Consider the following 16647-nt stretch of genomic DNA (forward strand, 5'->3'; position numbering starts at 1 on the left):
TTGTCCCTTTTTGAGGTTTGTCGCATTAGGAGGTTTGTCATTTAGGAGGTTTGTCGCATTAGGACGTTTGTCCCTTTAAGAGGTTTGTCGGTGTATCTACTAATCACTTATGGACGTAATTGTCCTGGTTTTAAAATAATTAATTCATGTATAGTATTACAGACAATTTTCAATGAATAAAATTAATACCAGTTTTGTAAGACTGGGACTTCGGCCCCTCGGGTCAAACAAAATTGGTTTTAAACTTTTTCATTTTATCATCCGCGGAAAGCTGTCTATAAGACAATGCGATAAATAACTAATCTTCTTTGTTTCTTTACGTATTTTTAGAATGTTTAGAATTAAAGTTAAATAAATGTATTTGTAAAGTACAGAAATAAAAATAATATTTTATAATACTATTACACAAAAAATATGCTTTATGCTATTGTTACGCTCCTTATGGATAAAAGTGTTCTTTTTATGAGGCTATAAAGAAGATTTTAATTTATTATTCATTAAATGAATGCTCTCTAAATAAGTTTTAAAAGTATTTAAATAGCAAGCACCGTTGTAGTTAAAACTTTAAATCATTAATTAATTGATTCGTATTCAGTTCAATATTCATGTATACCCCCACCCAAAAAAAAATTTAAAAGTTAAAATCATTGGTTCAAGAGTGTGTACACAGCTGGTTTGAACCAACCAATCAAGGTTTGATAAAAGTACCCAAAGTTAAAGTTTAAAAAATACTCAATAAAAACTTTTTTTCGAATTTTCTTCTTAATTTTGTGATTCTATTTGGCAATTTTGGGAAAGGATAAGACAATGGACGATAAATGTATGAACCGCCACATTAATGATAAACAAATTAGCCCTTTTAAAATAAAATTATTATTGGTTTGAAAGTACCCAAATGAAAGTTTATATAAAACTTTGAATACTAGTGTAATTTACAGTCCAATGTCCCCTCCCTGCCTGGCAATTTATTGACGCATGTGTTTACAGATTTATAATACATTATCCAGTATCGCTTTAAAAACCAGTTAATATCCGGTGAATTAGAACCGGTGTATAGCCATACTAAAAAATTGTGTATAGCATCGTATTATATCCAGTTTTCTACGAATATAAAAATGTACAAACATAAGATTAAAATCATTTTTAGCCCGTGCCTTCGTCATATTGTGGCTAAAAAAACTGGTTTTAATCTTTAAATTGTACATTTTTATACCCGCGGAAAGCTGTTTACAATACGAAGCGAGAAATAACTATTTTGACGCTTTACAATTTACAACAAATTATTGATCAAGTCTGAAATACGAAGGAATGTCTTTTTCCCCCCAAGTTTAGCGGCCAAATGGCTGAATATAAATTTTAATTTTGAACATCATCCCAATCGACAGTAAAGTGTTTACAAACAATCTGGAATAGCCAAAGACAAAAACGCGCAAAATTCTGTGATTTTCACACTTTTTAATGCAAATGCGCGAACGTTGGCCGGTTTTCTTTCTTTCTTTCGTACAACAGACTTCATTCTAATTTATAATCATTTTGGCCACCGTTTCATTTAAATTCATACACTTCTTCATTTATTTGGTCCGACCTTTCTCATTTATTTTTCATTTATTCACAAACTAATTTATTTCATTATATTTATTCACTTTATTTAAGTTTCTATTAAAGTATCTTTTCCAATAATTTTATTTTTTTCTAGAATTGTTCTAGAAGATTCTAGAATATATTGTTTATTCTAGTATGTAGGTAGAATTAGCATATTCGCCAAACATTTCATCCTCATGGTCCTGAAATAAAATAAAACAATTACAGCATGCATTTGTAAAATTATATCCTTTACCCCGATTCCAATTATGAGATTTTTGAACTCCCCCCCCCTCCCCTCCAACATCCGCAAAAAATGTAAATTAAAGTATCTTGTTTTATAACCCGCTCAACACGTAGCGTATCCGCTCGTCGCCGGCGATGTGATAGGTTACATTATCGGGCCAACAACGCGTCATAACAAAAGACGTTAAAAATGGTTCCTACCGCTGCTATGTCAGGTGCGCTACATAAATAGTAAGAGTAGGGGAAATGCTTTGGCCCATAAACAGGCGCAACTTACTATCATGCACAGTTAGGACTTCTCAGACAATGGTCGTTTAATCAAAGGGTTGGTTGTCTGATGGATGTTACTTAACCTAATACCCTTGGATGTTAGAGTATCTCATCCCATTACATGTGGATGATGCTCTGGATTCTCTAGATGATCACTTAAATCGAAAGAGAATCCCGACCTTATGAGGTAATCTTGTTTTATTGTAATTTGTGTTCTTTAGACTTCACCAAAGTATTCAATTATTTAATTTATTATTTAAGTTTTTTATATTTCCCCAAAAATAGCTATAAACCTTCCCAGGACCTATGAGAAGGTGCACTGTAAAGGAGAAACATATCGGTTTCGCAGTTAGCGAGATTCTTCTGCACACACAAACAGACACACATAGATCCTGTTACTTTTATACAAGGATGATAATTAACCTGTGCAATGATGAGATAGTAGACCCAGTAGATAATATTGAAAACAGCAAACCCGAGGGGAAATAATATCCGGGATACTTCGTCTATACCTAAACAAAAAATGGGAATTAATGTCCTGCAATAATTGGTCCAAACTGCATTTAAGTATAATAAACACCAAAAACACTATTTTAGTAAATGAAAAAAGTATGACTTTTGGTCCCACCACAGATATGACGTTATATATTAATAACCAATAAGAGGCCAGCCTAAATTTTACCAAACGGTCAATTACAGTGTATACTGGCCTCTCATTGGCTATTCTATCGTATGACGTCATAATCTGTGGAGGTACTTTAATCATCTTCCTTTATGCTGTCTTAATTTAATATTAATACTAAAAAATATGCCAAACAATACATTCTCTTTATATTCTGGAATTTATACAAAAGATTTTCTAATTGAAGTATTGTTTGATGTTGAAAAATTTCAAACAAGGATGACAAAATCGTTAAGTAGCGGAGCTTATAAATCTTATCTCGATACACATTATCAAATGAATGGTTAGTTTATGTTTAGAAGATTTAAAGCTTTAGAGCCACTCTATCGTCCCCATTATTTGAAGCTCTTTATAGTGCTTAAAAAAAAGGGAATAAATTCAAAAACTTTTGGCCAAAGTATTCGAAACTACGTCATATAATGGATTATTCTATTATGACGTCATTCGGGATATTTCGAACAAAAGTTATCAAATTTATCCACTTTTTTATGGGCACTAGAAAGAGCTTTTGTATTTATACAATTACATGTCCCCTAAATAAACCACCATCCCCTTAAAATTAGCCTAAAACCATTCTTTAGGTGCAAAACCCCTAAAATGTAGATATCAGTCGTTTCAGTGCTTAGCGAGTTTAAGGTGGCTATGCTCTTAAAAAAGAATTACTTGCAACCCTGGGAAGGAGGGGAAATTGTGCTGTTTACCACACTAGTCCCCAAAGTCTTATAATAACGTTTTCTTGTTCGTTGACTTAGAAACTTTGGGGACTTTTATTAATTTCTTATTGGTTCGATGTTTCAACCACTTATTGTAATCTACGAATGGGGTGATTTTGTATATCTTCATTGGGGATGTATATAAATTTATAGACAATTGTCCAATCCCTTTAGTTCTTGCTTGCAACCACAAATTGTATTTTTATTCCTGAAATAAGAATGTGGATGGTAACAAAAATATTTAGACACAACATAGCATACTCTTATGCAAAATTCTCTGAATATTAAATAGATATATTATCATAGATAATGAACATAAAAAAGGCCCAATAACATTTATATAAAGAAATTTAATTTCTAAGTACTTTTTATTGACATCCCATTATATAAAGTATTAGTTTTTTTGTCTTAAGGTTAACATTTCGATGACAATACAACTGATTGGTTTCTCCTTTTTTGTAAATGTTCACCTAGGTCCTGGGATGGTTTGAGACTTTTTTTCCTACCTACTTCATACCCCTTTGAGTCCCTAGATGCTTGGGGCGCAACCGCTTGTATACAGAATGTCATTGATTATCTTCAATTTAGAAATGAAAAAAAAAACTGTTAACATTTCTCTAATTTTTATGCTATTTGACTTTTTCCGTCATTAATGAGAACTTTATGTCAATAATTAGATCCATGAAGTTAGAATCCTATAGCCTGGACCCTATTCTAATAATCAGTTTAGTGCATTGATGATAATAGTATAATGGATTAGCTTCTGTTAGTATAATTTAATTTAATAAACCATTCCATATACATTTATTGCAATCTATTATATTATTATATAAGTCAGGAAACTTTACATTGAAATTAGTTTGTTTCAAATAGATATTTTCTGCTTAATGTCTATCTATATTTTTAATTCTATTGTATGTTCCTATCAATTTGAATATTTGTAAAAAGTCCAATATGTTGAATAAGACAGTCAATACAGGGAATGAGGGGACATTTGGCTTTTTATTACACAAGTCCACAAAGTCTTATAATAACGTTTTCTTAATCGTTGGGGACTTTTATTAAATTTTAATTGGATGTCCAAACGTTTCGATCACTAATTTTAATCAACAAAAGGGGTAATTTTGTGTATTATCATTGGGGATGTATATCAATTCATTGGTCATTGTCCTATACTTTTAGATCCCTGCAGTCAATTTGTGCACATCTATATAATTTTATGTTGACTATATAAGCTCACAAATACATAATATAATTTTAAATTTATGTAAGAAAACTTCCTTTTTTGAAAACTTCCTTTTTTAAAACTCAAAAGCTCATTTATATCCATTTATAAAAGTAGGGGGAAGTGTACAACCACCCTCCTAAGAAAAATCGCCAAGAATACAAAAAAATTTAAAGTTGTCGTAGAAACATGAATAAGAAATGATCTAATGATCTGACCATAGACGTCCAAAGGGGGGGGGGGGGTAACCATTTAGGAGGGGGTATTACCCCCCAAACAATTTTGGGGGGTAAATACCCACCCAAAATAAAAAATCTCTAACAAAAAAAATTTGTTCGCGTTTCGAGCGCATTTTAAATAATAAATATTTAATAAAATTTAAATTAAAATTTTACCCCGGGGGTAAATTTTGGGGGGTGGTAAACAAAATTTACCCCTGCCAACAGATTTCAGGGGGGGTAATTACCCCCCCCCCGCCCCCCCCCCCCAAGCAAATTTTACCCCCGGGGTAAAAATTTTAGGGGGGATAAAAAAAGTTGCGGCGCACTTCGCGCGCCATTTACCCCCCCCCCCAAACGAATTACCCCCGCCTTAGAATTTTTTACCTCGCCCCCCAAAAAAAAAGCTTGGACGCCCCTGGATCTGACATTGAATTTTTTTTCTTAAATAAGATATTTTAAAAGCAAACATTTTAAGTGCTTCTATATGCCTCCAAGGGGGTATTTGCTAGTATGCATTTATAGTAATAAAGTGATTTAAATATTCAAAGAAAGAAACAAAATTTTTTTTAAAAATCTAAATAATTTGTAACTACATTGTCTGCTAGTGTTTTTTATTGATTAATTTTTAATTATCTCCGTCTGATAGTACCCAAAGTTTTTTTTTAAATAACCAATATAAGAAAAGTTACGTTGGTCTTGGTACTTTAAGTCCAAGACAAGCAGAATAATAAATTAAGACCCATTGTCCCATCCCTATCTTCCTGGTCTTTAGCAGAGTGAGAAGGGACAGTGGGCAGTTTATTAAACTAGTCCCCAAAGTTTTATAATAATGTTTTCTTATTCGTTTTTTGGGGACTTTAGTGATTTTTTATTGGTTGGTTCATTGAGTTGAGTGTCCAAACCTTTCAACCACTTACTTTAATATACATGCAGGGTAATATAGTATATTATCATTTGGCCGGGATGTACATCAATTTATCGGCCATTGTCTTGTCCCTTTAGATTCCTGGGTTTTTATTCATATTCATTGTGGTTGATTATGCTCCATTTGGCCACATGATCAATATTATTTATGGAAAATTTACACATACACAATTTACTATTTTCAATCAGGGATTTAAAGGGATAAGACAATGGCCGATAAATTAATGTACAGGGTGGGGCAAATAAGACCGGACAAATTCTAACTTCTAGACAAATGAACATAAAATCGTCAATTTTAAAGATTTTATTGAATTTTAAAAACTGGCAAGCAAAATAGGTATATAACTATTAAATCATTCAATAAAATCGCCGCCATCCTCAATCACAGCCTTCGACCGCCCCCTGAACCGCCCGCATGCCCTGGTCACCATGTCCCTGTCCAAGCTGGCGAATTTCTCCTTAATGGTGGCAATGAGGGAGGTTTTTGTTGTATAGACACGTCTATTGGTGCATGCCTCAAAGTAGCCACAGGCCCAAAAGTCCATTAAATTAAGATCGGGCTGCTGGGAGGCCCCATTTCCTTAGGAATGTGAGTAGCAGCAGAATCCAAATTCACCCAACTTTAACGCTATTCTTTGACACGGAGGCTCTTATTTGGACCACAGTTGCGCTGGAACGACGTTCTATACCTTTTTGGAAATGGCATGAAGATTTAACTAGGGTTGTCAGTGCAATCCATAGTCTAAAATTAGTTTTTAAGTTCCATATGGGTCTCTAATGTCGAGAACCAAGAAATTTTTGCGATTTCACACAATTTTTGACATCTTAAAATCTGCCACGTTTCACTTTGCCAGAGTACTACAGCCAAGCAACTTTAGATAGAGAGCTCTAGTCTTTTTTAGTGTCTTATTTATGTATCTAACAGTATCCCCAGCAAGTTATTTAACTCTACCTCATCTACAGATGGGCTGAGATCGGATTTAGTGGGCCCTAGTCGTGAATCCAGATTATTCCACCAGCGCATTTCGAATCTGCCTTGTTGAACATAAACGCAGCCAGCTTGGAGGACGAGCAAATCTTCGTCCAAAGATTTTTTGTGCTGAAAGGTAATTACCTAAGCTTTTTATAGTGGGGTCAAACGTCCTGATTGGTCAAGTAGTTTTGGCGCTATGGCCGTTTAAAGTTTGTCCGGTCTTATTTGCCCCACCCTGTATATCTCTAATGGTTATACACAAAATTACCCCTTCTGTAGATTACAATTAGTTGTTGAAACGTTTCAACACTACACTTAATAAATCAACCAATCAAAATTGACCAAAGTATTCATGTTAAGCCAACGAATATAAAAACATTGTTATAAAATTTGGGGACTAGTGTATTAAACAGCCCATTGTCACTTCTATCCCTCTGATTTTTATTACATATTATCGTCGAAGGACCTCAATGTATTATTTATTTGAACTTCATAAATCTATCACTAAAAGTAATTAGGTTAAGTGATACCCAACAGGTACCTTTTGATTACACGACCTTTGTCTGGAATTAACACGGGAATGAGTTGGTCAAGGCATTCCCCTTTATTATATGTACGTAACAAATAGATATAATCAATTTTAAATTATGCAAGATGATTCCTGAAAAAGTTAGGTAGAGTTTAGAAAGTGATTAATATGTGATTTTTAAAAATTGTAAAAATGCTTCAACAAACAAAATTTTTAGTGACTTTATTGGGGGCGGGGGTTGGTGGGGGGGATAGTAGAGGGGGTAGCACCACAACATCAAAATTAAAATATAAGTAAATCTAGTAAAAAACCTTTTTTGTATTACAAATGAGTAAATATGATGGTGTACCATATCGAATAGTAAATATGTCTCTCTATTCTCAGACACAAGCTTGCATCCAACGTTTTCCAGTATGGCTTCAAAAACTGATTAATATCCACAGGATTAGAACCAGTTTCAGCCGTGTTTATTTTAGAATTTTTCTTTCAAATATGCGCGATAAGCTGTCTATGATTCAATGCGATAAATAACTATTCTAACAATGCAGCAAATAAAGTATCTGGATATTTATCTGTCTGTATGTACGATAATTATCAAAATTGCAGATAAAATAATCTCATATTTTTATAAAAACAAAGACGAAAAACTTGTATGAAGAATAATATACCTTTTTTTTTTGTAAAATAGAAAGAAATAATCCTTTGCTATTATTGAAGAATTTTTAGGTGTTTCACAGGAACACTTTCATTTTCTTATAATGATGAAAAATGAATTATGTCTTGATGAAAGATTACACTTAGCTTTTAAGCTTTTTTCCCTCTTTCAAATTATGAAACATTGAGCTTCAACAAAAAGCATTAAGAAATATAAACAGTGGCAATTAAAATTATGATAATATTGTGTCGAAGACAAATTAAAACCTTGCGGCATAAATCATGCAAAATAAGAAGCTCTTTAGAGTGCCTATTATAAAAATGACGTCATACAATATAAATGATTAATTATAGGCAATACGCAGACTAAATTACCAATGGCAGGCCAGTATAATTTTATTTGACTATATTGGCAGGCCAGAATACATTTTATTTGACCAATGGTAGACCAGTATAACATATGTTTTTTATAGGCACTATTAAAAGCTTCCTAACTTCAACTCTTATCAAATAGTGGAATTTCTAAATTTGCTGCTAAAACAAGCCAATCTCCTTGTCAAATATATTCGTAATACTGGGTGTCTGTTGATAATGTAACTGCAGTTACATTTCATTGCAACTAAATATCATAAGATACATTGTAAACACATAACATCTATTATACAAAGTATAATTATGTCTGTCCGTTTGTCTGTCTGTCCAGTGGCGTGCGAAGCACTTTGTCTAGGGGGGGGGAGGGCATTTTGAAGATTTTGTAAAATTTTGCCCCCCCCTAAATCAAAGTGCCCCGGGGGGGCACTTTGCTTTAGGGGGGGGCATTTTGATTATATATACTAATTTTAAATAAGGGCGTTTTAAGGGGTGGGATTATTTGATTATGGGCCTCCTAGTCCTTAACCCTTCTTCCCCATCCCTTTCCCTATCCCTTCTCCCATCCCTATTTCCCATTTATATACCCCACCTCTTCCCCCCCCCCCATCTCTTCTCCCCCATCCCTTCTCCCCACCCTGCAATGACCGAAAGCTTCTTCAAAAATAGTACAGAAGATAAATTAACCTTTCCCCCTCCCCCCTCCACCACAAAACATTTTTAATGGGTGGAAGGAGATGTTATAAAATCTCAGCAGGAAGGATGAATAACCACATTAAAAAAAATTGGGGGGGGGGGGGAGATAAAAACACTCATTTTGGAAATAATTTACCAAAAATTAACCTAATATGAAAAAATGATTTTAAATATTTCTTTATTGTATGACAACAAGGATGACAACATCTTTAAGTAGCAAAGCACAAAAAATCATTAATAAGACAAGTTGATTTAAAGAGCATCTGTTGAAATAAATATATATTTAAGGTAGAAAAAGTCACAAATCCTTTTTCCTGTATGTTGTGTGATGACAGTCAAAGTAAATTACATACTGGATGCTCGAAACAGCTAGAAATTTTATTTTTTTTAATATTATAATCCACAAAAAAATTTATCGTACCATAAAAACCAAAGATATAATGAACTATGTAAAAAATAAAAAAAATTATTTGTCCTTTTATTGTGATAAAAAGCAGAAACCATTTGGAAGGGCGCGAAGCGCAAATTTTTTTCTTCAAATATGCAGGGAGGGAGGGGTTTTTGGGCTATTTATTACACTAGTCCCCAATATTTCATAGCAGAAACCATTTGGAAGGGCGCGAAGCGCAAATTTTTTTCTTCAAATATGCAGGGAGGGAGGGGTTTTTGGGCTATTTATTACACTAGTCCCCAATATTTCATATAAAATTTTCTTATTCGTTTGCTCAACAACTTTGGGGACTTTAATGGAATTTTGATTGGTTGGTTAATTTTCCATACATTTCATCCACTAGTTGTAATTTATATAAGGGGTAATTTTGTGTATCATCATTGGGGATGTACAAAATTTCTTTGGTAAAAAGTTTATATTATACAAAATAAAATACTTCCTATAACCTGGTTTGTTATGTTCAGTGAAAAAAGATTATAACCTAATTTCTACACTAATTTAAAAATTTGGTAAGGTTAAATGAATAGTAACTGTCTGTTTGGCGCGAAGCGCCAAAATTTTTTTTTTGAGTATTTCTTGATCTTTTTTTTGGAAACTGGGATAATTTTGCTTTTTGTAGGGTAGGGGGCAAAAAGGGGCATTTTTGTTGACCAGGGGGGGGGGGCAAAATGGGGCATTTTTTAACATTTAGGGGGGGGCAGGGGGGGCAGTTGCTAGGGGGGGGGCAGAGGGGGGGCGTTTTGGTCGCTAGGGGGGGGGCGATTGCCCCAAATGCCCCCTTTGGTTCGCACGCCACTGTGTCTGTCCTTATGTCTGTCCACCCGTCTGTTCCTTAAGATCTCGGTAACCAAAGAACCGAATTCTACTCTTCAGGGAATATGTGTACCTCCTGGTCCTGTGGGGGTTTTAGGCTATTTTCTTAGTCCACTCCCTTTACCTCAAGTGCCCCTAGAGTCCTCTAAGGGCGTAGCCGCAAGTATAATTATAACTTGAATAGTAGGGCGGGTTCATATCGGAATTAGACAAAGAGGGGATATGCAACAGATAAAATTAACCTTAAAAACATTTCTGACCGAAAAGAATTTTAAAAAATTGAGTTTTAGAATGCGACCACTAAAAAATATATGTCATTACTTATTAATATGCAAAGACGACATTCAAAAAATTTTTAAAATCAAACTATGGCTTCATGGTGCTCCCTGGAAAGGCCTTGAGGAGCTGAATTAGGAACCTCTGGATGATTTAAAATTTATCCCAAGTCTTAAAACCGCTAACGACCAGACATTCAATTGTATAGCTGTTGTAAATGGGAGTCAAATTTTTTAAAAATCAGAACTATGGCTTCATGGTGCTCCCAGGAAAGGCATTGAGGAGTAGAATCAGGAACTTTTAACCGTTTCAAAATATCTCGTTCATAGCCTTACTAATCACTAAAAAACCACAATTTTTTAAGGTTTATTGAGAATTATCTAATTTGTAGAGGCTTTTTAGATTTTCTCAGGCTAGGAACAAGATTTTTTGAAATGGTTAAAAGTTCCTGATTCTACTCCTCAATGCCTTTCCTGGGAGCACCATGAAGCCATAGTTCTGATTTAAAAAAAATTTGACTCCCATTTACAAATAGCTATACAATTGAATGTCTGGTCGTTAGCGGTTTTAAGACTTGGGATAAATTTTAAATCATCCAGAGGTGTATTATACTCATACAAATCATTGCAGATCCCCGCTTTGGCCTCAGAAAAAAAATGTCCAAAATCGACCCACCCTATTGAATAGCCTGATTTGAAAATTTAATTCAGCTTTATATTGTAACTATAGAGAAGTGGCTATAAAGGGAAGAAATAGAGGAAGTGGATTTGATGAAAGAACTTAATATTCTTTGTCAGAATCTTGGTCTGAATTTGAAACTAATAACTACCACAGAAAAACAACTGCTCAGTAATGGAAAAAACATTTATAATATTCTTATCTTTTTATTTATTTGTTTTTTTACTTCAAGTACAACTGGCGTCCGTAGCATCTAGGGGAACTATAATGTAAGTTAAAGGGGGGGGGGGGGGGTAGTCGAAAGATGAAATTAAAGAAAGATTTAATTTAAAGAATTTTTTATAAAATTTCATTAGCATATGAATAAGATAGTCTTTGGTATTTTTCAAATTTAAAATAATCATTATGAATATTTTCATCCTTGTTAAATTCCTTAAATAATGATAAAACGGCAGTTTCTCTCAAAGTCCAAATTTATTGGAAATTATAATTCTAGGGTCCCAGAAAAAGGCCCTAAACAGAGTAAGGCCCCCTTTTAGGTGATATGGGGAAAGAAAAGAAAAAACTAATGCATCCCTTAATTTTAAGTCACTTTAAAGTTTAGTGGGTTTGTTTTTGTATATTTTTATTTTAGATTAATTAATAAGGCGCCGCAGATGAAAGCCCCGTAGGGTTAGAGCCTCCGCAGAGAATAGACATAAAGAAAAAATTAATCCCACATCATACAAAAATCTTCCAAAAATAGGTACTTTGGAAAAACCGGTTTTTAAGGCATAACTTGTTGAAAATCTCTAAGTATTTTTTTCTTATACTAAACTTACCAACCCAATGAAGAAATTAAGATATAGATCATTAACTTCTGTAAATGGCAAGTGGGTTAAATTAAGTAATATTTTTGTCTTATAAAAAAAAACCTGTAAGTTCCATTTATTTTCTAATATATAAAGGGGGGAGGGCGGGTTCTTTGTCAATTGACCCTTTGAGGATACTCACCGATTAAACCCCTAATTTGTTAAATAAGATAATTTATCTTGACATGGAGTAATTTGGTAATAAATCATTTAAATTAGTGATTAAATTTGTTAAACAAGAACAACATAATTTAATAAAAAAAACGGTTTTTTTTATATAAATATTGATAAATATACATGAGACTTTCCCTCAAAACAGAAAGCGAATAAGAGCCACTGCCATAACCAATTAAATCTTTAAAATTACAGCCAAATTTTTCAATCATATCGAGTAGCTTTATATTATTGACAGCCTATCAATCTTTTGATTTCTCAAAATTTGTTGAGAAGTTTCTCTTCCCTGTAAGACAATTGTGCCGTTATTATGTCAAAACTAGTGTGTCATCTCAATATTATGTCAATTATGACCACTTTGAATTAAGAAAAATGTAGTCAACGTAAATATTGTCCAATTTATTATTTATTTGGTTTTGGTTTTGACTGGATTTCATCCCTATAAACGAAATAAAGTAGTACAATCAGACGTACAGACAACCTACAGTTGTAAAGAAGCTGCGCTCCTTTAAAATAAAATACCTGTAGCAAATTTTCTCCAACAGTTGGCCGAGGAAATTGCTTTTCCAATATTATCCTCCAATCTCGGGTTATCCTGCCGATAAATAAATATTAGTTGCAAAAGGGGTAGTTGCACGAAGTGCATATAAACTTCAATTTAGTGAACTGGATATTTTTTTCTGCTCAATAGTTTAAACTACATCTATAGGACATATATTTGAAATAATTTTTAAATTTTCTACATGGTGGTTTTAAAAAGATAAAGACTTAAAAATCATTTTTTAGTATATATGCAACTTATTTTCCAAAAACAGCATGATGACTATTTTGATGGTGCATGCATAATTGATTGCTATTTATTATAATAAAAAATTAAATATGTTAGCTGGTATTCTTGTAACTTATGCTTTCAATGAACCTCGTTAGATGCTCTTCATGCAACTATTCCTTTAATCATTTTCACTTAAGAATTAATTGATACCATTTATAGTGCCTATAAAAAAATGACGCCATACAATACAAATGACCAATGATAGGCCAAATGACAGACCATATATACTGGTAGGCCAGTATATATTTCAATTGACCAATGGTAGGCCAGTCTGACGTTTTTTTTATAGGCAGCTTCCAACGGTTCGAATGCAGTTTTATTTGTGTTAATAGATATTAAAGTTCTCTCAGTATGTTTTTAAAATAGTTTTGATATAAATCCTTTACAATTCTCTTTATGATTTTTTGAAATCTACTATTTTCCCCAATTGTGTTAAAAAAAATTAATGCTTGTTTGAATTTAGTAAAGCATTTAATAGTATTCAGTTTTATTTCAAGTTCATATTCATGTATGTAACATAGAGTTATAATCGTAATCTAGGCTTGTTATGATAGTTTAATTTTAAAATTGGCATACTAATTCCTGTAAGAGATAAGTGTAGCACCTTTAAAATCGTTATCAGAATGTCCGTAGGTCCATTTTAGGCATGTTGATTGTTTAACTTTTTTTAACAACAATTTTTTATGTGTATATAATCATCCGATTGATTTGATTTTTGGAGCGCTGATTCCTATAAGGTACAATATTATAAGAGAAGCTTCTTTATAAGTTTTGTTTATTTTTGATAATTTTGCTACAATATTTTATTTATCTAATCTATAATACAAAACTAAAATTAAAATAGTGTGGTCGACTACCCCCCGGCCCCCCCCCCCCGAAAAAAAAAAAGAAAGTCCCCCCCCCCAATTTTTTTTAAAATTTTCTTTAAAATTTAAAAAATGAAAAATTAATTTGATGAAACCTTTTGGGGCAAAGCCCTTAGAGGCTAGGGGCGAAGCCGCTAGTTATCATATATAATATCAATGTGTGTTTTTTTGTCTGACTTGTTGAGCCGTTGTGCATATTGTCATCCTTGTTGTAAAAATTTTTACACAAAACAGCGTAAAGTGCCTCCCAAAAAATGACGTCATACAATACAAAGTACCAATAATAGGCCAGAGTAAATTGTAATTGACCAATGGTAAAATTTATACTGGCCTCTCATTGGTCACTGCATTGTAAGACGTCATTTTTTGCGGCACTTTACGCTGTTTCTCTTTACAGAAATAGATGTCTCAAGGTATCTAAATTGGAAAATGGCCCAATTCCATTATTTTGTGAAATATTGAGACAAATTGGGCATTAAAAGCATTGGCAATTCTGCCAATCTTTTTAAACATTGCCTTTCATTATTCTAAAGGATTTTTTTTGCACCACCCATGCATATATTATTTTTGCAAAATGTTTATAATTTAAGTGCAACAAATTTAGATTGAAGCATTTTTAAAGCTCAGAAATGAATAGCTTTATATAAAACTAGATATTTCCTGAAGGGGGGGGGGGGGTGGGAAGAAACATTAATTTCTCTTAGGAAGGCTATGGTACCCATCCAAAATTAGAAATAGATAAAAAAAAAACTCTCCAGACTCAAAGAGAATCAGCTTTCAGAAAGATCTGTGAACAGACATACTAACAAACGTCCTGTTTTTAAGGATAAAACTTTTACATAAAATACAGACGTATACTATAGATTGAATTTTGCATGATATTATAGGCCTAGCAACCAATTATTATATTCTAAGATCAGAAATGTTTTACAGACTAATCTTAGAAATATTACAGAAGGAAAGCTACTCTATAAGTAACAATGTGTCTGTCTGTCTTTTTATTTATTTTTCATCTACATATCTGTGTTTATATGAATTTTGGTAAAACTTATGCCACTAGAGGCTTCCAGAGGCACTTAAGGGGAATGGGGGAATTCGCAGAAGATTTTAGTGAGATGTCATTAATTTTGTAGGGGCGATTTATCTTTAAGGTGGTGTTACCCTCCCCCAAAAATGTTATAAGCTAAATTGTAAAGGAGAAGCATATCTGTTCAGCGATTAGCAAATTCCTTAGGTACACATAGATATGAGTTTTATATTATATTAGGATACATTAAATCTAAAGGGTCTAAAACGGGTACATGGCGTTCCTGCAACTGGCAGAAATAGAGTTGGATGTTTTTTTGTCAAAATGTAAAAACCTCTGCCGAAAATACAGTCATACTTAAAGTAACCGCCATAAATACATCTAACACAGGCATTTATACATGCAAAATCGTCAATTTTACATCTATTTCTGCCAGTTGCAGGAACGGCAACGTCCCTCTAAAACTTGTAATTTTTTTATGGGGAGTAAGGGGGAAAAATATCATTTATTTCTTTGTACCTAAACCACATTATAATGAATGAGTAGGAATGAATGATTGATAGTTCAGACAAAGTTATCATAATAAATCCATCACAAATTGACTAGAGATGCTTTCTAAGTTATTTTTCCTTGTATTAAAATCTATTTATCATTTTATATTGATGTGATACAACAATGTATATTATCTCAGAAGGGCGAGAGATGCTGTCCATGTCACGTGTCAGATGCAACAACCAAGGAGAGATGCTGTCCATGTCACGTGTCAGATGCAACAACCAAGGAGAGATGCTGTCCATGTCACGTGTCAGATGCAACAACCAAGGAAAAACAATGTCTAGTTTTTATGTCACAACACCAAAGATATTAGGTGAAGTGACAACTAACAGACAACCAACTCTCAAGTTAAACGACCTTTGTCTTGCAGTCCTAACTGTGCATTTTACTGAGATGCGCCTTTTTATGAGCAAAGGTGTTACTCTGACTTTAAATGTCACACTATAAATACTAGTATATTGACATTATTAAAAAGCATTAAAGTTTTTCCTATTATATCCACGCCAAAGTTTGTATCGATCTATTACATAAAGCAGTCTGTAGAGAAGTTTATCGCTAACAGCTGGACCGATATGGTTCTCCTTAACAATGTAGCTTCTCATAGGTCCATTGATGGTTTATAACTATTTTGGGGAAGGGTACCACCGCCCTAGAATTGTATAAATAAAGTGTTGTACAGAAATATCACAGGTTCGTGAAGATTTTCTGTGCGCTGCGCGCACCCTCATGGATATTTTTGCGCTTGCGCCTGGTTTCAACAGTGAATTTCTTATTTTTGACTTCTATATATATGGTGCTTTTGAAACACAATATTCAAATTATTTTTGCTCTGAAAATCCTGTGAGAATTTATTTTTCCAACGTTGCATATTTTTTTCAGAATTGAAGCAAAGTTACTCTTTTACTTTGTTGTAAAACGTCAATATAATATGACAAGTGGCTGAGCTACTAGTGGCCTATAGATGCACTTGTGGTTGGTAGAGGGGAAGTAGACTCACCACTTTTTTTTTATATATTTTGTTTATTGTAGGTTAACTTTTTT

The 16647-nt window shown here is 33.3% G+C and overlaps 1 protein-coding gene across 2 annotated transcripts in view; it reads right to left on the minus strand.

The window, feature by feature from the left end:
- Nucleotides 1–869: 869 nt before the first annotated feature.
- The window catches only part of LOC145328804 (glutamate-gated chloride channel-like), a 118671-nt gene continuing 102893 nt past the window's right edge, over nucleotides 870–16647 (minus strand). For both annotated transcript variants that reach the window (XM_080172676.1, XM_080172677.1), the window contains 3 exons: nucleotides 12849–12921; nucleotides 2521–2609; nucleotides 870–1784 (listed from right to left, as the gene is read on the minus strand). In XM_080172676.1, coding sequence (XP_080028802.1) covers nucleotides 1728–1784; nucleotides 2521–2609; nucleotides 12849–12921 — 219 coding nt within the window. In that variant the 3' untranslated portion in view covers nucleotides 870–1727. The remainder of the gene's footprint in view (nucleotides 1785–2520; nucleotides 2610–12848; nucleotides 12922–16647) is intronic.

This window comes from Acartia tonsa, chromosome 9 (assembly GCF_053477335.1).
Source record: "Acartia tonsa isolate MP-2025a chromosome 9, ASM5347733v1, whole genome shotgun sequence".
Lineage (NCBI taxonomy): Eukaryota > Metazoa > Arthropoda > Copepoda > Calanoida > Acartiidae > Acartia > Acartia tonsa.